General features: G+C 45.8%; 1 protein-coding gene across 5 annotated transcripts in view; it reads left to right on the top strand.

Annotated features, from left to right (window-relative positions):
- The window catches only part of MME (membrane metalloendopeptidase), a 78854-nt gene that overhangs the window by 10365 nt on the left and 44773 nt on the right, over positions 1-23716 (top strand). For all 5 annotated transcript variants that reach the window (XM_087430364.1, XM_087430361.1, XM_087430363.1 and 2 more), the window contains 4 exons: positions 20497-20658; positions 21949-22029; positions 22113-22208; positions 22333-22451. In XM_087430364.1, the coding sequence (XP_087286490.1) occupies positions 20497-20658; positions 21949-22029; positions 22113-22208; positions 22333-22451 (458 nt within the window). The remainder of the gene's footprint in view (positions 1-20496; positions 20659-21948; positions 22030-22112; positions 22209-22332; positions 22452-23716) is intronic.

Raw genomic sequence — 23716 nt, 5'->3', positions numbered from 1 at the left:
GATTATTCCTGCAAGGACCAGACCCTGGTAATGCCCTGGACGAAGTATCTTGGCTTCAGCTGGCCTTTTCCTGGCAGTGACAGGGCCCTCTGCCTCACTGTGGGCCGTGGTCTTGCCTTTCTTGCCTGTTAACACCCCAGAGCCTCCAGGCAGAGAGATGCACAGCCAGAGAAGCACAGAAAGGACCGCAGACTGGCTCTTGAGGGCTGCCAGCCCAGTAACAACCTTTCAGACTAGGAGATGAGGCCGTTTCGTTAGTAATTACATTTGAAGGGATCCTCGGGCAGTAAGACCGTGGGAGGTGTCTTGGTGGAACGGTCCACACCCTGTTCATTTCAACGTGGCGCGTGGCGATTTGCTCTGGGCGGCTTCCCTGATGGCATTCTCCTGACAGTTGTGTGACAATACTTGCTTTAAAAATTCTCCAGTTAAAATTAGCATCTGTCCATCAAATCCTTTCCAAGAATTTGGAATTAAGTCACTTATGTGATAAATACACGTGTATAACATATTTTTCTTACCTTCTGGGTAGACTTTAAGCAGTAGTACAGCATCATTTTTTTATGCACAGTCAAGATATGGAAAACATAGGTAAGCTGAATTAAGTGGTTAAAGGGGAAGGAAGTTAGCAATGCCTGGAAAGCTTATTTGGAATTCAGAGGTTTGTTTTACAGCTGCAGACACTACCTATGCGTAAAGCGGGATGGGCATAACCTGTATCTTAGTCAGGATGAGGACACCATCTACACTCCACATGGTGGAGTGAGAGGCCTGGGAAGGCCCCTGCAGTTGAAGGGTCTAGCTTTGTCCTCCTCATCACCGAGTCCGCAGGGTAGCAAGGTGCTTTCCAATAAGGCTTTGATATAATATGAAGCTCATTGATACTAGATTATTTAAGGGAAATTGAAAAATAGAGAATTAGAAAGATCATAAGGGGAATGTTGCACAAGCCCTTGAATCCTGAAGGCTTTCATTCTCTGAGATCATTCAGAAAAGGGGATATAGCGGGAGGGGCTCGTTTTGGTCCTATTTCTGGCTGACTGAAAACCGTTCAAAACCACATACCCAGCCCTCACCATATACCCATGAGAAGGGCTGTGATAAAAAAGACAGACAGCCCCAGCAAGGATGTGGAGATCAGAGCCATCGAGCATTGTTGGTGGGAATGTGAAGTATTTCAGTGCATCCCAGCTCAATATGTAAGAACCATTTGGTAATTTTTATCGAAAGTTAAACATACGTTTTCCATACAACCCAGCAATTCCCTTTGTAGGTATTTACTGAAGAGAAATGAAACACATGTCCCCACCAGGACTCTTATGTGATCGTTCATTTCAGCATAGTCATAATCGCTAAAACATGGAAACAATCCAAAGATCCATCAACAGGTGAATAAACGAAATGTGGTTTAGCTATAATGGGAATACCGCACGACAATAAAAAGGGACAAACCAAGACGCGTGCAACAATGGGGATGGACCTCAGAAACATCATGCCATGTGAAATGAGCCAGACACAGCCCTGCATGTCATATGATTCCGCTTAGGTGAAATTTCCAGAAAAGGCCAAACCAGAGGGGCACAAAGCAGAGTAGCTGTCGCGTGGAGTGGGGTGGAGTGGGCATCGCTGCACACGAGCTCAGGGAACGCTCGGGATGATGGAAGTTTTCTGAAATGGGTTGTGGTGATGGTTGCAGAGCTGTATAAATTTATTAAAAATCACTGGGCAAATTTTATGGTATGCGAATTTTAACTCAATAAAGTGGCTAAAAAACAAAACAAAACCACCCTCATCCCTTTTTTCCATCTCTCCAGTGTCCACTTATGAGTAATTATCTTATATTTTGGTCTTACACTTGCTATTAAATGTTGAGTCTATTGATTCAAAATGATTATGTGTAGTTTTCAGTGCCAACCGAATCTTCGCTAAACAATTTAACTGAGTTAAAGCTGCTGTTATTTGAGTATATTAGGGTTATATGGATGAAAAGTCTATGGAAATAGTAAACCAGCTGGGAGGTTGAGATTATTTCAGGATTAGTCATTGAAGAGTGTTCGCATGCCCTGGAGTTTCGCTCTCAGAGGAGGTGGGAGATGCGCGGGTATAGTGGGGCCCGGGGACCAGTTGTCTCTGAGTCAGAGTCAGAATACGGGGTCTCCCCCAGAGCTGTCACCAGGCACAATCCTGCTCTGGAACAATGGGTGGGTTTTTCATACGGGTCCTGTGAATGCTGCCCTTGTCACCCCGACAGCTAGTAAGTCCCGAGTAAACTTGTCTGTGCCCATAGTCCTAGGACGTCTCTGTATCCATTCACTTCGCTGGCGTTCCCATCTTCCTGCTTCCTTCTCATCTCATGTAGGGGAGTTAACTTATTTTGTGTATCCCTGTAAGGCCACTTTGAATTCTTTTACAATCAGTGTAGGTTAATAATTGGATGAGTAGAATATAGATAAATTCCAGCAATAGATATGTGCAGGAGAAGACTACTAAATAGTAAATTTTATTTCAAAGAGATGCAAGTTTTATGAATAATGAAGGCACAGTCTTTTGGAAGATTACTGCTCCTTTTTCCACGAAGCCAACTTAGCACGGAAAAACTAAAATGTAAGTTCTGGCCACATCCTGTGCTGTTAGAATGTGATCTTAATCAAGTCAGTTTAACTTTCTGCATTTTATTTTCCTTATCTACAAAACTGGAATTAAAAGTGTCTCATTTTACAGCGAAACAGCAAAGACTAACGACAGCCTGTTGCATGTTACGCATCCTTCAGGGAGAGGCACCATAGGTGTGATGCGTGGAGGTATTCCATTTAAAGTGCTCTTTCATGGAAGTTCCAGAGGCACTGTTTACAGCTATTTTTAGAGCATCAAGAAGCAGTAAGTATATTTTTAAAGAGGCAGGTGTGGCTAAAAGAGAGAGAGAGGGAGGCAGAGAAAAAGAGAGTAGTACATTTTAGATAGTCTCAGGTAAAAATGTGTCATCCCTTATTAACATTGTTCCTTGACTCCTGTGCCCCCTCTTAGCACAGGGGGTAACGGTTTAGCCTGTGCATCAGTTAAAATCAGCAGAGTCAGAAATGGACACTTGGGTTTCCTGTAAAGCAGAACCTGCCAACAGGCACACGGTGATTTGAACACGTGGCTGCACTGTGCTCTCCATCGCAGACCCTCACTGCTGGCCTTTCCCTCACCCTGGTTAACCACTGAAAGCAAATAAGCCAGAAGCTGCAGCAAGAGGACAACAGCTAGATTCTTGCCATTCAAAGTGTGATCTGGGGACCAGCAGCATCCCATCAGCATTGGCTGGGAACTTGCGAAGCTGCAAAGTCTCAGGCCCCACCTCAGACTTCTGAGTCTGTGGCTGCATTCTTAGTCAAGTCCCCAGGACAGCAGTGTGGACAGTAAAGTTCGAGAAGCACTGAAGAGTAGTGGTTCTCACCTCCAGCTGCTTGTCAGGATGACTGGGGAAGCTTCTGCAATACACCCGTGTCAGACCTTCTCTGCTCCGCAACACGCGAAGTTACTGTTCTTTCCGTGGAGTAGTGTCTGTTAGGCGTTAGGAGGAAGAGCACCTTAAGGAAGTAAATTGACATGAAGGTATATAGGAATTACCTGGACACCTGCATCTTTAGAAGAAGGTATATGTTGACCACCTGATTGCTTTAGCAGGAGCAGTTTCAGACTGTGCTGCTCAGTGAAGTCTAAGTCAGAGTGGGCGAGACACAGGGCTGGTTCTCTGCTAATGATGGAGAAGCTGACCCGGAGTGTCATCCTGAATTTCCCCAGGATAATGTGGGCATGAACGTTTTCGTAGAGACTTTAGAACAACTTCTTTCCTCCTCCCTCCATTCATTTATTTCTTCATCTATTCATGCCTTTGCTTTTTTTTTTTTAAAAAAAAAACATTAATTGAGTACTTTCTAAATGTTGAGTACTTTTCTAGACACTGGGAATATGAGCTGAGATACCCTGCCCTCAGGAAAGTGGTAGTCTGGTCAGAACGACAGACTAATAAACAAAATTACCACATGGTTTGGATAGGTGCCATGACAGCGATAAGCAGAGCGTGCCACAGGCGCTCTGAGAAATGAGCATCTAAACCAGGTCAGCCAGGGAAGTGGGCAGCTTGGGTGACTGTAGCAGGAAACGTCGCCCACCAACTTCTGCAGGATAGTCGGAGATTGCCAGACCAGTGGAGCTGAGAACAGCCTGGCATGGGCTGATGCAAGATGCAAGTGAAGGCTGGGTGAGCTTGGGACCTGTGAGTGGTTCGTGGTGGCTGGAGGGTGATGAGGGATGCGCCAGGCTAGCAAGACATGATGCTGGAAAAGTTGGGGATAGGGCACATGTGACGTGGGTTGTAATTCCTCCTAAAGTCTGTAGAAAATGAATAAATAGGTTACAGGGAGCAAGTAAAGGATTTTAAGCAGAGATGTAGCTTTCTCAAGCTTGCCTCCCATCTAGCTCAGACCTGGTGGAGTGGAGGCGAAGGTTTACCCATACAAGGAAATAGTGTTCCCTTGTCCCAGGTCAGAGGGGAGGCTTCTCGGGATTGAGGAGCTGACAGAAGAGCTCGGGGCTGCGTCACGGAGGGTGTGAAGGCGTGAGAGTGGGGTGAAGAGGAGAAGTGTGGGGCGTTGGCACGGACTCAGTGGGAGTTGGATCTGGTCATCCGTGTGTAAGCGTTTGGACCTTCTGCTAATAGCAATGGGAGGTTACGGAATGAGGGGCTTTAAATGAAGCGTGACTTGATCAGAAATGTTGGGAGGGATCATTGAGTAAAGAATGGCCGTGGGCAGGAAATAGGCTACTGTGCACTTCTCTGGGGGAGAGCTAATGGTTGCCTGGATTTGAACAGTAACAGGATGGAGAGAGTGGATAGGTCTGGGAAATATTTACGGGGTAGAATCCATAAGGCATAGTGTTTGTGTAAATATGTGAGGTAGTGAAAATGAAATGAGTAAGTATAGCTCAAGTTTCTGGCTTGGGAAACTGGGTGAGAAGTGCTGCCATTCACTGAGCTAGGGGCCCACGGGAAGATCTGATGGGGTCGTAGGCTGGGCCAGTGTAGTGAAAGCTTCCCTTTGAGACCCTGTAGATTGGAGATGCTGGTAAGTCTTCCTGTGAGAAGTTCAGGGAAGTCAGGGTTGGAGATAAGGATACAGGGGTCATCAGCATATGGATGATGTGGTTGAGATTTCCCAGGAAAGAAATGGAGATTTCCAGAAGAGACTGAGGAGAAGTTGTTGGGAGATGGAAGGAAAATCAGTAATGTGTAAAAGGAAGAGAGTATGTTAAAAAATTGGAGACTGATCATTTGAGTCAAAGGCACCTGAGAGGCTGAGAAGATAAGATATGAGAGCAGAGAGGGAGAGCTTGAAGATTCAGGTGGAAGACAGGAAAAAATTGATGGATCTTATGCCTGGGGATGTAAGAGAGGATCTACGCAGAGAAAAGATGACAGAACTTCTCTTAGAGGGGGCCTCTCTCTGTCTCTTACCAGGAGAAGGAGGCAATGATGGTTTGAGTGCACATACGTTTGGGGGCTGGGGAGGATAGGAAGTTTGTGTGGCTCATCATCCAGCTACTTCAGTTTTCTCTGTGGAGAGGCAAAATCTGCCCCTGGGAGTGAGCTGGTGGAGAAAATGAGGAGGGTATTGAAGACTGGAAGGGGCAGTGTGCGGAGTGGAAGGGGAGGCTGCCTGGGGCCGTGGGGAAAGGCTGTCACAGAACTGAGGACCCTGCTGAAGTTGAAGGCCACATTTTGAAATGACATTAAACCAGGCAGTGATGGGATTTCCCAGCATCACTGATAACACCTTCAACAGATCTTTACCGAGCACTGTTCCAGGAGCTGTGGATGCAGAAGTGAGCAACACAAAGTCCCTGCTCATAAGGAGCTTACAATGAAAAAAGAGACAGACGATAAACAGACCAGTCAATAAATATATAAAATGCCTTATTAAATATCTTAGCCTAAGTCGGAAGGGAAAAGGAGGGCAGCTGGTAGACCAGGGTAGGCTCGTTTGTGGGAGCAAGGGAATGAAACGCTCTGGTGCGATGATGGTTTAAATGACGGTGCCACAGGGTGTAGGCTGGACAGAAGATGAAAGGAAAGGCCGAGGAGAGGGGGCCAGAGAAGTTGAAGTGCAGGTGTAGAGGGAATAAAGAAATGAAAAAACTCCTAGGGCTCAGAAGATCAGAGCATAGGTCACTCAGGCCAGAGGTTTCAAAGGTGGAAGTACTCTGGTTGATAACCTCAGATGTTACCACGAAAATGCATGTGCTGCCGTCGAGTGCAGGCGTAGGGGTGAGAGTTTGGAAGGTGAAGAAATTCTTTAGCTGGAGAGTAATAGACATTGTCCACAGGGCCCTGATGTCACCTGGGAAGATGGTAGAACTTCCATGGAAGGGAAGACTGGAAGCGAGGTGTCAGAGTCTTTAATAAACAGAGAAAAACGTCTAGGAAGTTAGTAGATGACAGAGATAAACTAGTTGAGGCTGGAGGGTCAATGGCAGAAGCCTACATGAGCACAGTGGATGGTGACAATGTAGCTAGTTTTGCCTTCAGTGCTGTGGAGTGCTGGCAGGAGGGAGCTCGGAGGAGGGCTCAGTGAAATCAGAGCTGGGAGCCTTCTGTGAGTCAGCTTGTGGCTTAAGTCATTCGTGCCTTTGTGCCCAAGATGGTTCCAGAAACACTCTTCTAATCCTGTCCTCTCATTAACACAAACCTTTTCTTTTCTCCTCCAGAGAGAGAGGAGAAACTCTTCTGAGTGGAGGTAAATGTTTGCTGGCAAGTGTCAGAGTGTGTAATCACAGGATGTGCCACCTGATCTAGAAATTGGTTTCCACAGGTTGGGGTTCCAGCTCATGTGCTGTCATATGGAATTGTATCACTCCAGGGGTGAACAGCAACCTCAGGGGGAGATGCTGGAGGCCCAGCTGTCTGGCGTGTTGTGGTGGAACTCCATTTGACAGAATTAGAATGACTGCCGAATTCCTTTTGTCTTTTCACTAGCCTAGATAAAAACTCAAAGTGAACCAATGAGTTCTTAACTTAAAACAAAATGTTTGTTTAAACATTTCTCAGAGGCACGATCTTCCTTCAAAATTCAAAAAAAAACAAACAGAATTGTCACATTTCAAATGTGACATCGTGTCTTTTTTTAAAACTCTTGAATCCTGAGGCGTCTGATGATAGTACCTTAGCTGTGAAGCTAAGAAGAAAGGGTTGGTCCGCAGCACAGACTGGATGATCGGGAAGTCAACAGAAGTCCATTAGCAGGTGACCAATGGCCAGCAGTGCATCTGTTTCTCGGTGCTCGATGCTTAGAGAAAAAACAAGCCAGCCAACTATAAATGATGGACACCGCCCAGGCCGTATCCTTTAAGTAGTTTCTTTTGTTAATCAAGGCTTTCCTGAACTTCAAAGAAATTCTTGCTTAAAGAACTCCCAAATCATTAAAGACTTCTAATAAGATGTGCTTGAGGATCTAGTAGTTACTTATAAATACTTTCCGAAAAGAAAGCTTTTGTTAAATCCATGGGCTTAATTTTCTGTTGTAATGAAATTAGCTGAATGAAATTAGGATGTTTTTGATACCTCTACCAGTCTAAAGCCAAAATGGATTCATTATCCCCAAAGACATGTATATAGCAATTAATAATTTCACTAACTTCAAAGACAAGAAGGAAAATATTAGTAATTGTGTTTGTCCAGCAAAATAATTTAATTATATTTGAGCGAATCAAATAAAGGAAGCAACATACAAAAAGTCTTTAACCGAACAGAAACCTTGAAGCACCATAGACACTGTTCTACAGCAAGGAAGTGACGGGCTGTTGAGAGGAAATGGCCCTTTAAACTCATATCTATGCAAATATGAATCTTTTAAAACAGAACATAAGGTAGTAGCAATAGAGGCTGTGAGGCTTTACATGATGTATTTCACCTACGGTGATAAAATTAAAACAAAGGGAAGAAGTGGGAAGATGTGGAAAGTTGACAGACTGCTGGCATTCCCTGCAGCCCCACTCTTGGTCCCGGTGGTCGCTAAGGCCACCGTCAGGGCCTCTGGCTCCACGTCCAGTTGGGCTCACGCCTGGTGAGCTGCCTTGGACCCAGCTCTGGAAGGTGGGTTCCTACACAGCTGCCTGCTGGTCCTCGTCCTGTGTAGCTTCTTTCCACGGCTCCTGGCTGGGCACTGTAGCTCCTGTAGTCTGTCTAAAACAGGATTCAGTCTCGCTGGACTGGCTCAGACTGCGTCAAACACTTAAATGTTTCTTCGTTTACTGTGGAGAGAACAGCTCACTAATTCAGTGTGCCTGCACAGAAAGCCAAGGGTCTTGCTTCTCCCTCAACCATCAGCCACCAAACCTATTGATTTTAAAAACTTAGGAGGGAGAAGTCAGCTTTTTGTCTTGTTTTATTTAACACAAGAAAATCTAGTGATGTGTGGAAAGTTAAAAAATGTTCTGATATTGCCTATCTAACTTTAAATAAACAATAAAAGTCATTTTTAATTCAAGTATAATCACATGAAAAAGAAGCCAGGGGCAAAATGTCTTAAGACTCTGGTACAGTGCGTGTGTGGTTTTTTAAGCTTTCAAACAATAGATGGTGATAATTTACTGTAAGAACACTTAATTAATTGAGAACGAAGGATTCTTTTGGAATGTCCACATGGACCAGTCATTGTGCAGGCTGTTGGCATTAGAAGTGGTGCTCCGGGTAGAGGGTGTACCTACAGGTACCATTGCTTTTATATTCTGTGGGTTACCTGGAAATATACTTGAGTTATTTCTCAGAGATTGTGCATCTCGTCCTGATAACTCATTGCCTTGTTGATGGTGTAAGGCTCTCTCTTTCACCCGACCCCATGGTCATACAAATGATGCCCTGATGTGTGAACCTTACAGAAGAGGTCAGCCGGCAGCGTGGCATCTGCAGTCCACAAGAATTTGTCTGGTATCGTGGAGAGACCTTGTCCAAGCTAGGGCTCGTGAAAGCGAGAGTCGACTTGGCAGGGCAAGTGTTAGAGATGATTTAGAACTTTGTGACTGCCGTGAAGATGGATTGAGCATAAAGATACAGCTGTCCCCGGGAGACGCCCGTGATGAGATGTCTAGACAAGGCTGGCTGTTCCTGCACCCTCAGCAGGAGTACGTCCTCCTTCCTATGACCAGATCCCTTCCCTCGAGGGACAGGATGACAGAGGCCAAGCCCCAGCTCATTAGTCCCCACACGTCTGCTTCCACCAATCAGAGACAGGCAGGGCTTCTCCTGGGGTGCTGAAGCCTTGGGAACCTAGCTCTTCATCCTCTCTCCATCCTGTCTCCTTCCTTCAGAGGGTGGCCTGCCCTTTCCCACTCCCAGGGAGCCGCTGTACGCTCCAGTCCTCTTCTGTGCCTCTTTTGTCAAAGTGGTCACCCACCTTCTCTGCCTGGAACACAGCTCGGTATCTGACTCAAATATTTGTTGAATGAGTGAGTGAATGAGGGAAGCACTCTTCTCTCCTCCGCCTTTGCCTGGCTGACTCGTCCTCCACTCCCAGCACACCCTGTACACCTACCCAAAACGCACAGCTCACGCAACTACGAAGTTGCGTGTCCACTGTCTAGCTTCACCCACTGTTATGTAATGTTGACTGTTGCTCTCTTATTCGTCCTTCTGTTTCCAGCAGCTAGCAAGGGGCATGGCACATAGTAAGTTGTCAATAAATGTCGGTTGAATAAATGAATATTTTATTCATATTTTGTACTTATTCTCAGGTTCCTTATCTTAAGGTCACGCAACCACTATTGTCTAGGGAAGGTGATTTGTCAGGGCACCTGACACACAAATACGACAGCAAAGAAGTGATTCCATTCTGGCTTTGTCCCGCTGTGAGAGTGCGAGTTCCCGGTGCCTCATTTCTCTTCAAGTCTCCTCCTTGAGCACTTTTCTGTCTGAACCATCACCTTGACCACAGTGAAGTCAGTTACTGTCTTCTCATTGTTTGCTTTACCTTGCTAGTTCTACCCTCCTAAGCTAGAACTAGGTCAACAAGGAAGCACTTTCTGTATGTATTTCTCTTTCCTACTATTTTCGTGTTTCAGGGAGAATTTTCAACAAATTTCCTACTCAGGTAAGCATGTCTCTAGGACAGAAGTCTCCACTGGTCTGGCCTTTCTTTTCCAACTCCGTTCTCCCGGAGCTTCTCCCCTCTGAGGAACTCATTTCTGCTCTCCTTGAATGGAGTCCTGTGCCCTCCTTCTGCTGGACACCACTGCCAGCTGAGTGTTGCTTTTTTCAACCATCATCGTCTGTGGCTCCTCTGTCCCTGGTTGCTCCATTCGTAGCCTGCCCGTTCAAATTCCTGGTCAGCTCACATGCACAAGCATAAGCTCGTTTACAGAAGCTCCCTGCAGGTGACTCCTGGCCTCCAGGTTACGTATAAAATAGGAGCTTTAGTTGTCAGCTGAAACGGGGAAGGTTTGGTAATTGAAGATGAGAGCTGAGCTTAACCACCCTTCCTGTCTAGATACAGTTCTGTTACAGGAGTTCATGCACAGTGTGAAAGAAACAATCTTGTTTCAGAGGAAAACCTGCAAATTCTATGAGGGCAGGGGTTGTTGTTATCTGCTTATTCTCAGTGGTACATTCAGTGCCAAATAGTGTCGGACATGCAGGGGTTCTCAAAAATATTCGCTGGAATGAAATGAAAAGTTGCAGTCTTTTCATGCTCCACAAGGAGAAGATCTTTTTGGAGAAGGCAAACGATTTAGCTTAATCAGCTGGGTCTTCTAGAATAGAAAAGAGCTATTTACTCATTAAAAAATAGAAACACAAGGTGCCGAACAGAGCGTTGTGTCAACTAAATGCTTGGTTTGTTAGTACGTACTGAAGTTAATGGTGCTCCCTGGAGAAGAGCCTTTTTACGATTTGACTTCACTTTCGGCAGCATCCTACAGGCATCGTTGACCTGGCCCATCCTCCCGCTGTGACTTTTTTGCACCACTCCCTAGCCAAAATTGAAGCAAAGGCAGAATGTTTTGAGTTGCTCTCAGTAATTACATGTTATTGAAGTCAGCCTGATTATTCTTGTGCAACAACATCCAAAATAACAAAATGTTTAAATGGAAGAAACATGGGTGTGTGGTCTTGTTGCTTCCTCCTCAGAGACTCCTGCCAGTGTCCAGGGGGCTCGGGACCCACCTCTCGAGAGTCACTAAGGGAACATGTAGCCTTTTCATAACCTCCTATATCTTTCCTTAAAAAAGGAACATGATTATTCATTAACATTATAATCCACACGCAGCCCTGTTAACTTATTTTAAGTGATATATTGTGATAAGTGATATATTTAAATTGCAGTATAATCTCTAATAGCTTTTTGCTAGCAAAGAATCTTTTAGGATTCAAAATGCAAATTGGACCTGAAAAAGAAAAGTTATTTTTAGACTTATGGCACTTTGACTTAACTGTAACACGGTTTCAGGGCTTTCATTTATTAACAGAATATGTTTTGGGTTGTGAATTTTGGAGGAATCCCTACAGGAAAATTATTGACTGTCGTCCCTTGGCTGTGAGCCATTCGTTTAAATGGGCCGAGATAAGGCTGAAGAATGTCACTAATTTGGGGAGAGTCAACTGAGGATTATTACTGTGGGCCCATTGGACTTGAGATCCCTGTGATGATCTCAACAAGTTCTAAAATCCAGGGCCAAACGAGGTGAAAAAATTCATGTAGCTATACTCATGTTATGGAGCAATTAAAATCTTAATTGAGCATCAACAAAAACAACAGTGGTGGCTGTGTAATTTAGTTTGGATTCTCTCCCTCTCTCTGTGGAGCTTCTGAAATTTTTTTTTAATGTTATTTGGAGTTATGGCAGAAGGATACTGTAGAAAAAAACATCAGTTTAAAACTGGACCTGGGCTCTGTGTCAAGTTGTGGGGTGACCTTGGGCATGGTGGACCTCTGCCTGGGTTTCCCTAAAGTGGAAGTAATGTGTCCTACTTTACAGAGCAATTGTAAGGAAGAAGACAACTAGAACCAGAGGGGCAGTTAGCATCACAGTTAAGATGCTCAGACTCTGGCCACCGGGCCGCCTGACGTCGAACCTCAGCTTTCTGTCTACCACCCGTGTGACCTTCTGGGAGCAAATGACTTATCCTCCGTTGCTGCATCTCTAAAATGGGGACAAAATATAGTTACCATGTAGAGTTAGGTGAGAGCAAATCGTGCAGAATTTAGAAAAGTGCCAGCGTGAAATCAGTGCCCGACACATGTCAACGTTGACGTCTGTTATTATTATTATCACACCAGCATCTTTGCTGAACGCAAATGAAAACCCTCTAGTTTATGTTCTATGTGTAACTCTGATAGTGAATGGATTCCAGGTTCACTATTCATAGGCTCGTGTGTGCGTATGTATGTGTGTGTGTGTGTACCTGTGCATTTCAGGTAAATTGGCCACATGTATATATGACATACAGTTATAAACTAATTACTCCTCAAGCCAGAGCACCAACAATAGGTGTCCTTTCTCGAGAGTAGATTCACCGTGTTGGAAGCTTCCCTCAGGTCGACGGTGTGAATGCACACGCGGTTTCTGAACAGCTGTGCTAATGGCTTTTCTTGGTGCTGACCAGGTAGACCAGGTAAGACTTGACCTCCACTTGGCTGGAACTTACCCAACAGGTGACAGAAGGAGTGTGAATTAAAGGATAAACTAGCCGTCCAGGTTACATTCAGCATCAGGTGTTCCCCAACCTCCCTTCAACCGAGGGGTCACAAAAGTGATTTGGGGACAAGGGTTTCATTTAAAAGTGAGGAGTGGATTGTGGAAGAATCCAGAATGTTTGCAATGAAAACCATTGGTTTTTATTAGCGTTAGTCTGTGTGCCTGCTGGTTTTCAGTCATTTTCTCCTCAGGAATGGCCCCGGGTTCCAGGCTCCAGGTCACTGCTTTTTGGATAGGGTCTTTGTGACGAGCTGTGGTTACAGTGCGTTCTCCTCGTGTTCTTGCAAACATCCTGACTTTGCCTTAGTTTTGTTTGGGGGATGTGGGGACAGCAGGGAATGAAGTCAGCAATACTTTCAGAATGTTGTCAGAGGAGGCTTTTATTTATTTTTTGTGTGTGAGGAAGATCGGCCCTGAGCTAACATCTGCCAATCCTCTTCTTTTTTGCTGAGGAAGACTGGCCCTGGGCTAACATCCGTGCCCATCCTCCTCCACTTTATATGGGAAGCTGCCACAGCATGGCCCGACAAGCGGTGCATCGGTGCGCGCCCAGGATCCGAACCGGCGAACCCCGGGCCGCCGCAGCGGAGCGCGCGCACTTAACCGCTTGCACCAGCGGGCCAGCCCCTCAGAGGAGGCTTTTAGATTGTCACAAATTGCCCAGGAAGTAATATCAGGCTTAGTGTCTGTTAGGACTGGAGGTTGGGTCAGAAATGGTGTCCTGAGGTCTTCACAAGAGCATTTGCTCCTGGGGCCCCTTCTGGACACTTCCAGAACAGTCACAAGCCAGGCCGATTATCATGATTTTAAGATACTGAAATGGAAGAGTTGTGAGGTTGGTCAAAAAGCCAAGGGCTTAAGCAATTGGGAGAGAACAAGCCGACAGCAGTTGTGTTCATAGGCCATTTCGGAAACCTCGCTCCATGAAGAGCAGGCAGAGGCAGTGAAGAGCTTCTGCCACAGAGCCAGATGTGTGGTGCGTGTTGTAAATAGACCCCCACCTATTTATGGTGTTTGACACGGAACTACAGAGTGGCCCGAGATTTCAATACAGTCGTGCCTGAGAGATTGAGTCTAATTTCTACTTAATTTCATTGCCTGTTTTGTTCATTGTCCTGATGTTTCAAAAAGCCTCAAACTAAAATGGACAAAAGTATAGACAATCCTAATCATTTGTGAATCCCCTAGTTGCTAATTCACCTGTTGGCTGCAATTTGTTTGTGACCCTCGGTTCAATACTGTGCAGACATGCATAGACACGCATTGACTGGTGGAAGATTCAAGTCGCCCATGTGCGTGGACCCAGCTGAGGTCCAACAAGGATGCTAAACAAGGGTCCTTCTCTCGGGCTACTTAGTGCCACGTTTTTCACATTGTTTGTGCTGTTTGTTGGTGATTTCGTTGTTTAAAACGTCCCCCAAGCCCAGTGCTGACGGGCTGTCTAGGTTCTTCAGTGCAAGAAGGCTGTGATGGGTCTTACGGAGAAAAGGCGTGTCGGACCGGCTTCGCTCGGGCAGGAGTTACTGTGGGCTGAGTTCACTGGGAGTGAGTCACTGATGTCAACAGGTGTCTCTAAGGTAAACAGAAACACACATAAAGCAAGATTATCTATTGATGAGTTGATGAAGATGTGATCAGAGGCTCTTAGGAACCTAATTCTGTTTCCCCAGTGGTCAATGAGTATTTGCTCATGCAGAGTTACTGGTGACTTGAGAACAAACTCCAGTGGATAACAAGAATCGACCATATTTGTTTTGTAATTCCCGTGAATTCATTCTCATGGGAAAGCATCAATGACCTCCCAAGTACGGACCAACATTAAATAAAATTAAACCCACAAAAAGTGCCCCTGTACAAAGGTAGTGTGTAGTGCCAACCATCCTGTTTTCAGTTAGCAAGCTGTCGATGTCGTTGGTGAGCAAAGCATGTATGGCAGGGGGTCCTGTGGCGTGGAGGCCCTTGGTGTTCACAGCACCCTGAGGACTGCCTCCTCCTGAGGCAGACGGGCAGCGGGTTCCCATGTAGCTGGAATTCCACCGTCTGATCACGTCTGGCAACTGGTGCAGCAGCTGTGCCTCAAGTCTGCTGCCTGCGAGGCGCAGGGGCCCCTGAGATAGAGAGAGCTTATCTTAAAGGAGCAGAAAGTCAAGCTCAACAAGAACGTCCCAGAACAAAGGCCATCGGAGAAGAGAAGTGATTCTGAGTCCAGTGCAGCATTTGCTGATGCAGCTCCCCCGGTACCAGGCCTCTTGGTCCTGTGGTTCTTGAGAGAGGGAGGCAGGGAGGTCGAGTCCGAGAGAGCTCTTCCCCTGGAGGCACACAAGCCCTCCTTGGGACTCCTTTAAGACAGTGGCAGAGGGACAGATGCATTCTCTGCATCACACGGCTCCTGCCCAGAGGGAACTGGCCATGGACGGGGTCTGGGGCAGGAAGTGGTGGAGGCAGAGTCAGTATGGCCGAGTGGAGGGCTAAGGGAGAAGTATGTGTGCTTCCCCAAGAGACTGTGCGGGGACTCAGAGGGGATGAAGCACGCTGTGAAATATGGGCTGTCTGATGTGAGCCCGTTCACACTTCCGCACTGGAAAGGCAGGAGGAAACCTGCCGAATTCATCTAAGTAGAGGGACACCTTTGCTTTCTGGTGTGGGGCTCTCTGTCCTCACCTTCCGTGTTGCTCTCTTGTCTAATCTGGTGGTTCTCCCCTGGCCACACCTTAGAGCCACTCAGGAGGCCTTAAAAAAATGCCTGGACCACCCCAAAGATTCTGATTTAATTTGTCAGGAGTGGGTCCTGGGATCCGTGTGTTGAAAAGGCGTCAAGATGATTCACGCAGTTAGCAGGGTCGAAAGGATTGCTCTAAAACGTGTCACTGAGAATTGTCACTCTCCACAGTCCAGTGCACTCCACTCCAGGACGAGACAGGCGGGAGTCCTGCTGCGTGTCCATCTCCGGAAGATGCACCCCTGGATATGCCTTGAGCATGGCTGGCCTCCAGGCCACTGTCCTCTCTGCTTTCCCCACTGTGAAGGGTCCGTCTGGTTCTTCCCTGTCCTCCTTCCTGGCCCCCACAGACCCTCCGGGTCCTGAGGGAGTCTCCTATGTCTGTCCCAGCTCTAGTTGCTGGTGGTAAGGCTGGCACTGGGGAAGGAGGGAAGCTGTGCTGTGGACAGTGTGGCCGGGAGGAGAGGATGTGGAGAAGAGGGCCGGGCAAGGGAAAGTAAGGGGTGATTTCGAGGGAATGAAAAGAAGAAAGGCAGAGGGTGCTTCTCCACGGCGTCTGCTGTGTCCGCAGTCTGGAAGGCAGAGGGTGGGCTGGAACGCACGCACCTAGGAGCCAGTCCTGGGGCTCCATCACTTACTAGCTGCTTGATCCTGGGGAAATTGCTTAATCCTGTTCCACCAGAAAGGGGTGACCCTCAGGGATTCAAAACAGGTGTGCCTGATTTAAGCCCCCCAAACATCTTCCCAGCTTATCTAGCGTCTCCTAGTCCATCGCCACAGAACAGGCCCTGGGTGATGAACACAGTAATTAATAACTTCCCAGATAATAGTTGAGCTCGTTTTTAAATTCCTATAGTCAAGTAAGTTGGGAGAATGTTACAAGAAGATTAGTTTGGAAAAAAATGGTGTGTCATTTATTATCAGCCTAGAACATTCAGGATTGTCATTCATAAGAAATAAGCTCATTGTTAATAGAAGATTACTTTTCTTGTCTTTATGTGACTAGTTTCTTAAATTAAAAATCAACTTTTTTTCTTATTGCAAAAGCGATGCATGTTCATCTAATACAAACTGGAAAATAAAGATAAGCAAATAATACAAAATTAAACACACAGATAATCCCTCCACCCAGATATAACTGCTGTAAATAAATGCCTTCTCAACTTTCTGTGTTTTTGTGCAGATTTTTAAAAATCATAGTGTGCTCTTTCTTTCACTTTACAAACTTCTGCTCCACAGCATTCCGTGTCAACACATCTGCCTTGACTGTGTCGTTTTTTATGTCTGCTTATTAAGGTGAATAATTTTATTTGTTTTTAAGCCACCTTTGTTTACTCAGAAGCCAGAGACCCACATAAGCAGACCTCTGAAGAGCCAGGTGTGGCTTGGGGAGAGGCTGCATAATTCACAACAAACACAAACTATAAAAACAATTACAACCAGCCTGACAGCTGTGCGTCTGTTTCCTATGGCCCTTCTGTCCACAAGTCTAGACTTCAAAGAAAAGTCAACAGAGAGGAGGTCCGGAGGATGAGGTGCCCATGAGACTCAGACCCGCGATAAGAGATTAGAGGACGGTCGACCAAAGACCCGGCATAAAAGTGCTAGCCCACAACTCGCTGTGGCCCCAAAACAATCATCAGAACAGAGAGCTCTCTTTGAAGTGATTGGCAGCGCCCTGCTCCATGAACTCCCTGGTGAAAGGGGGATTTACAACGGGGTAGGGGAAGGAGTTTACGAAGGTGCCTCTTTGCTGTCTTGGCCGAGTACCCCTCACAGGTGGAGGACGCTGCCTCTTTGCTTTGTCGTCCAGATGTATGTAGTTTAACTGTGCTGGGTCTCAGGTGAGGCGTTCCGCCTGAGGGGAAGGGCCGTCATCTCCTCTGGAGGACGTGGGAAATACACACACGTCCCCACGGCACTGGGTTCCCGCTCACTAGCGTGGACCTGCAGCCACCGCTCCCCTTTCATTAGGATGTTGGAATGGGCACGTGGCGTCTCCAGATCCTTGGGAGGACCTGCTCGTCGCTCTCCTTGTTCCCTCTCCTCCTTCCTTACCCGTGCACTGGTCTCCCAACCAGGAGTTTGGTGCTCTTTGTGTTGAAACTGTCCATTTCCCCAGGGAAGGGAAGATGATAGAAGTGCTCCCAAAATGGCAGCAGCCTTTACAACATTCAGTTCAAATTTTTTAAAGTATTTTCAAAAACAAGAGTTACATAAAATTGTTAAAAATGTGTGCTCAGAATGTCTTTAGTTAGCCCTTCTTTCAGGTTCCAGTTTTCTGGTTTTTCACTTTACCTGAAAGTCCTCTATGTATGTAGCGTCTTTATTTTCACGTCTCCTGTCATTGTATCTTCATTTCCTTCAAAGTTCAGGGAATGGCTTTTTCTCTCCGCCTTTTTTGGATCACTTTCCTGACCTTCACCTGAGGTTCCGAGTTAGAGTTCTCCCTGATGCGTCTTGACTGAGCGCTGTGTTGGGCCCCGTGAGAGAAGTGGAACACACATTCTCTCCTCTACCAGAACCAGGTCGGGAGACAATGGATTTTCCAACAAAAAGTGAATGTGATGCCAGCTGCAGGGCTTTGTAAGGACAGTCCTTCGTGAAGAGGAAGATTTGAACTGCACCTTGCAAGTGCCTGAAATTTCTGAACGTGAACAAATGAAAACGGGTATCTTAGTAGAGGACAGGGCAGCCTGGTCAAAGTTACAGACGCAGAAAAGCCTGAGGTGTTTCTCAGCAGAAACTGAGTACGTTCTTTTAATTGGGGCAGAAGGCTCGTGAGAAAGCAGTGAGAGGGAGCTTCACTGGATGTATCAGGGTTGGAATATGCTGTGGAATCTGGGTTTGTTGTGAATGCAAAGGATTATATTGAAGACCTTGGAGGGGAAAATGGCATGCTGACATGTTAGGACGACTTTAAGCTGACTGTCTCACAGCAGGGATTGGGGTGGGGGAGGCCTGGGCTGTAGCCTGGGTGATGGGCGCAAGCAGAGCCCGAGGATGGAGCCCGAGATAGAGTGGAGGCAGAGGGAGTGGAAGGACTGGATGGACTCTGAGTGGGAGATGAGAGCTGTGGGACCTGTGGGAGCAGGGAGGGCCGTGTAGGAGGCGGGAGTGAGGGCTCGTGGGGGCCGCAGGAGCCTCCTCACACATGCCCGTCATCGCACGCCTTCACTGAACGCTAGGTGGTGGGAACACAGAGGCTGAGTTCATCCGCAGAATAGTTAGGAAGGCAGAGAGGGATTCACAAGGAGAGCGTTAGAGCTAAGTGGGGAGTGAGCTCTCAGGAGTTCAGAGAAGCAATATTCCCTCAAGTTGGGAGTCATGAGAGCTTCAGGGAAGAGATGGGACGGAAGGAGACCTTGCAGAGCAGGTGAAATTTGGAAGGAGTGGAGGAGGAGTTAAAGGGTGGCTTGAGGGGAGAGATGTGGAGGCACAGGGCGGGAACAGAAGAGTGTCTGTGGCACTGGGAGCAAGCCCGTCTGGTTGGAGCAGAGAGTTTGTGTAAAAACAGAGGGGAGAAAAGAGAAGGGGGAGACTTGATTAGTCTAGGAAAGATGCAGAGGCCAAGGGAAAGAGTTTGTCATTTAACCCAGGCGATGTCAAGCCAGACATTTTTGAGCAAGGGACTGGCCGGTGCAAAAGGGTATTTGGGCAAGTTTAATGTGTGAAAGATGTGTGGAATGTATAAAAGTAGGGAGACGGTGCTAGCAAGGTGAGTAGTTGGGTGGCTTCTAGACAAAGGGAATGAAGCTGTAAACAAAGATGACGCTTATCTTGGAAAGAGTACAGAAAAGAGGCAAAGGAGGGACCAACGAGCCCGAGGGGGAGGGAGAAACACGAGTTCTGCCCAGGGTTTCAACCTGTGAGGCTGTGATATGGATTGTGCTGCCCACCAAAGTGTGGACATCTGCGGAGGGCTGGTTTGGAGGTGCCAGAGTTTGGTGTTGAAGAGATGGAGCTTGAGATGCAGCCAAGCAAACGGGTCCAGAAGGTGGTCACAAGGGCGGGAGGCTCAGCTGGAGACAGATTCACCATTCCAAGTTGAAAAAATCCACACAGCTCAGCAATTGTTTGAAGTTGTTAATTAATTAATTTATGTAATCAGAAAGTGAAGTATTTTCAAAAGCTCGTTTGAGAACTTACACTCTCTTGAGACAGAGGAATTCTCAATTGCTCTTTTGTTTTCATTGCAAAACAGTTCAACTTGTATGAGAAGGAACGTGGGGAGGGCAGTGGGAGGGTTTCTCACTCTTGCGGATGTGGAGATTATGGGCGTTGGCCTCCTGTACATAATAGTCTTCTCTTCAATGGTAATAATTCATATTTGATGCATTTTTCTATCAGTTGCAGCGCCTAGCACAGTGTTTTGCACATTGTAAATACTCAGTGTTGATTGATTTGTATTTTCATCGTGGTTCTCAAAGATAAAAGTGTGGACATAAGAAAAACTAACAAGTTTACAGCCAATTTTGTAATGACAGACTCTACATAAATGCAAATTGGATGTCAAATTTGATTTGCAAAAACCTTGTAAGCAAGGTCCAAGAAGTAATAACTGTAGCTTCAGATCTTTACTAGAATGATAAAACCATTAACAATCCCGCACCCTTGGAGTCTCAGAGACATTCAGAAGTCACAGCACCTTGAAGAGCAGAGTCAGCAGCTGAAGTTATCTGAGTGAGGGTGAGCTTGCTAACCCCAGGCCCGGGACGGCCAGGGCAGACCTATGTTCTTTTCATCTGAGATAGGAACTATAGAACCTCAGTATCTGAGGAGGGAAGGAGATGTAGGATATAGGTCTGGGAGGACCCAGACCTCTCAAGAGTAAAACCAACCTGCACTATATAGACTAAAGGAAAGGAAGACTATGTGCCAATAATATTCATCATTCCCCCTGAATTGATGTTCTATAAGTACAAAAAAGGAACATCAGTCCAGTTGACTTGATCATAAAGGAGAAGCAACGTGTTTCTTTTTTCCCCTTCCAAGCTACTTAAGAAACACAGCCTTCAATTTATCTCGTCCTCTCTCTGGTCTTCCAGCTGCTCGACTGCTCCAGAACATGGATGCCACCGCTGAGCCTTGCGCAGACTTTTTCAAATATGCCTGTGGAGGCTGGTTGAAACGCAACATCATTCCTGAGACCAGCTCCCGTTACAGTAACTTTGACATTTTAAGAGATGAACTAGAAGTCATTTTGAAAGGTTAGTGGAGTTGGTGTCTATGCATCAAAGATTTCTCTCTTAATTTATCAATTTTTTAAGATACAACTCTTAGTCACAAAAGGTTAACGTAGATAATCCCTCCAAGTTTTGTAGACCACCACTCAGTCACTCTGAGGGTGGTAAGCACTGAAAGGGATATGTTGGTGTCTCTTAGCATCCCTGCTTTCATTTGTAGGTACACAAACAATAAAGTTCTACCATCTCTGGAGATGGCATCTTTCTACCATTTTGCAGAAGAAGAAATTAAATGATTGTCACTAAACACCACCTCCATGTCTTCCCACCTCAGCCCTGGAGTATATTTATTCTAACCCCACTAAGACACTCTCTCTGGAAGTTGAAAAAGTTGTGTCCAGTCGTCTACTATCCTCCATCTTCTAGAAGTCTGTAGTGGTTAGTGCTGTCGAGTGGATTCCAAATCCTAGTGACCCTGGGGACAGCAGAGTGGAACCCTGCCTGGTCTTTTTGCGCCATCCCCTCACCTTCCTGCACTGGATCAGATAATGCTCCCTGCTATTCATAGGGTTTCCATGGCCAGTTTTTTTGGAAGTAGGTGGCCGGGTCCTTCCTGGTCTGTCTAGTCTGGAAGCTCCACTGAAACCTGTCCACCGTGGGTGACCCTTCTGGTGTTTGAAATCTCGGTGGCATAGCTTTCTGCATCACAGCAATACACAGCCACCACAGTGTGACAACAGACAGATGGGTGGTGTGGTTCCCTGACTGGGACACGAACTCGGGCCTCAGTGGTGAGAGCACCAGATCTTAACCACTAGACCACCAGGGCTGGCTCTTCAGAAGTTACTTTGTAGAAAAACAATTTTTGCTATTTTCCAACATACAAACAAGTAGAACAATTCATTCAATTCATTTGGAGCATGAACAGTACGATCACACAGAGGTAATTATTTCCCAGCCATCAAGAAGACTATTATATTAAATTCCAAATTCCTCTGTATTATTGTTTTCTTTTTAATCTCAATTTCAAGAAAAGTAGCTTATCTGTGGCAGAGCAGTACACATCACAGTTCACAAAAAAAGATAAGCTTGTCAAAAAGACTCATCTGACTTGGCTGATGAAACTAACTCCCAGTTCTGCACTACGAACAATGATCTGGGAAGGGGGCTGGTTTTTCCTATAGGGTTTTGGAATGGGGGGAGTGAACGTACATACACAAAAGCAGGGTTTTTAGTGATCATGCATTGAAAATGTTAATGACAGCTGCAAATGATCAGTTATACTGATGGATTTTACTAAATGCCCTCTTTCAGATGTCCTTCAGGAACCTAAAACTGAAGATATAGTAGCCGTGCAGAAGGCAAAAACTCTGTACAGGTCTTGTGTAAACGAATGTAAGTTATCTCATGTTATCTCAGTAGGAGGGTGCCAGGGCGTGCATAGACCTCATAATGCTGTGTCTTCATTGTTTCCACAGCTGTTATTGACAGCAGAGGCGGGGAGCCGCTCCTCACACTGTTACCAGGCATCTACAACTGGCCGGTGGCGACAGAAAACTGGGAGCAAGTGTACGGTGAGGCAGTTTTCCTTCTTTTTAAAAAAAATAATTGCCACGCAAAATCTGTTATTATTGTATTACAGTCTCATATGAATGCCCTAAAGCTTCTAAAGATGTACCTCACCTTTCCTTGCTTTAGGTACTTCTTGGACAGCTGAGAAATCTATTGCACAACTGAATTCTAAATATGGGAAAAAAGTCATTATTAATTTTTTTGTTGGCACTGATGATAAGAACTCTATGAAGCACATAATTCATGTAAGTTTGTGTGGCCGACAGCCGGAGTTATCTTTAAATTGTAATAAAAATTCCACACTAGTGGTCGTCATTGATGTTTAGAAGTACTGCATATTCTCATTTGAATTGTGTGAGCAAGGTGGTGATAAATTCACACTCTGTCCCTGATAACTGGATTCCCAGTTTTGAAAGTATTTTCTTAACGCCATGTTTTAGACATTCATCTCTCCTTTCTACTACCTCTGTTGTAGATACCTCTCCCTTTATAAAATAAGTGATAAGAAATGAAAGACTTCAGGCCCCTCCTATTTAGAAAAAGCCAATAATTTCTCTGTATGTTCATGGAAGGAGCAGGGTCTGGTTTATGTAAGTAACTCAGGTCTGAAGCCAGAAATTCCTAATTGCTTCCAAAAAGAACACAGAAAAGGAATTTTGAACACAATTTTGGTTCTTGCTAAAGAATACCTATACTTTTTTCCTCAGTTAAGGTAAATAAAATGCCATTCTTTTTAAATGGCTTTATTAGGTTGCTTTTTTTCCTTAATGGGAGCCATTCATTTAGGTTTACCTAAGGTGTCACCTAAGATGAGATTAATACTTAATGAATATGTTTGGAATGGACTAAAAAATTTATAGAGCTTTTATTTGGTCTCCTGTAAAAGCAACTAAACCAAAATTTGCAGGTCATAGAATCATATTCATGACACTATTGCATGCATCTTTACGGTCATTTTTATTAAAATCATGAAACAGATTGAACTCAACTCTCTTCTAGAGTGGACCCCTTTCTCCCTTCTGCCATCCTCTCCTCTGGCTCTCAAATGCCAGCATCCTGCAGAGTCTCCATGAAGGGTTCTTAAGGAGGGTTGGGAGGTTGGAGAAGGAGCAGGGCCTTCCCGTGGGGATGCCTTCTGGCTCTTTCCACACCAGTCCTCTAGGTTCTGTTCTTGTGTCCTGGCTCTTTACGTCTGCTAGGATTCTCACTTTAACCCACAAATGCTCTGGTTGGCCCCTGTACCCATCTTACCTTGCAGTGCACAGAGGCCATCTCACAGAGCCGAGGGTGTCCAGGTGGCCCTCAATGGATATTGAGGGCGGGCCAGACACACAAGAGCCCAGCTGAGTTTCCTCTTTCACACTCTGCACTGGCAGCTGGGTCCTGAGCAGAGTAGCTTTGGAGAGAACCAAGGAGGAGTCTCCTCCATCGCCTTAGGGTAGAGGATCTCAAAAAAATCTCTGGCGAGATTTCCGCTAGCTAAAAAGTTCTCAAGTTACCATGGAGGTTT

This window comes from Ceratotherium simum, chromosome 5 (genome assembly GCF_057802395.1).
Source record: "Ceratotherium simum simum isolate JZ-2026a chromosome 5, ASM5780239v1, whole genome shotgun sequence".
In the NCBI taxonomy this organism is placed as follows: Eukaryota; Metazoa; Chordata; class Mammalia; order Perissodactyla; family Rhinocerotidae; genus Ceratotherium; species Ceratotherium simum.
Note: the sequence above shows the minus strand (reverse complement) of the source record. Positions and strands in the feature narration are given on the sequence as shown.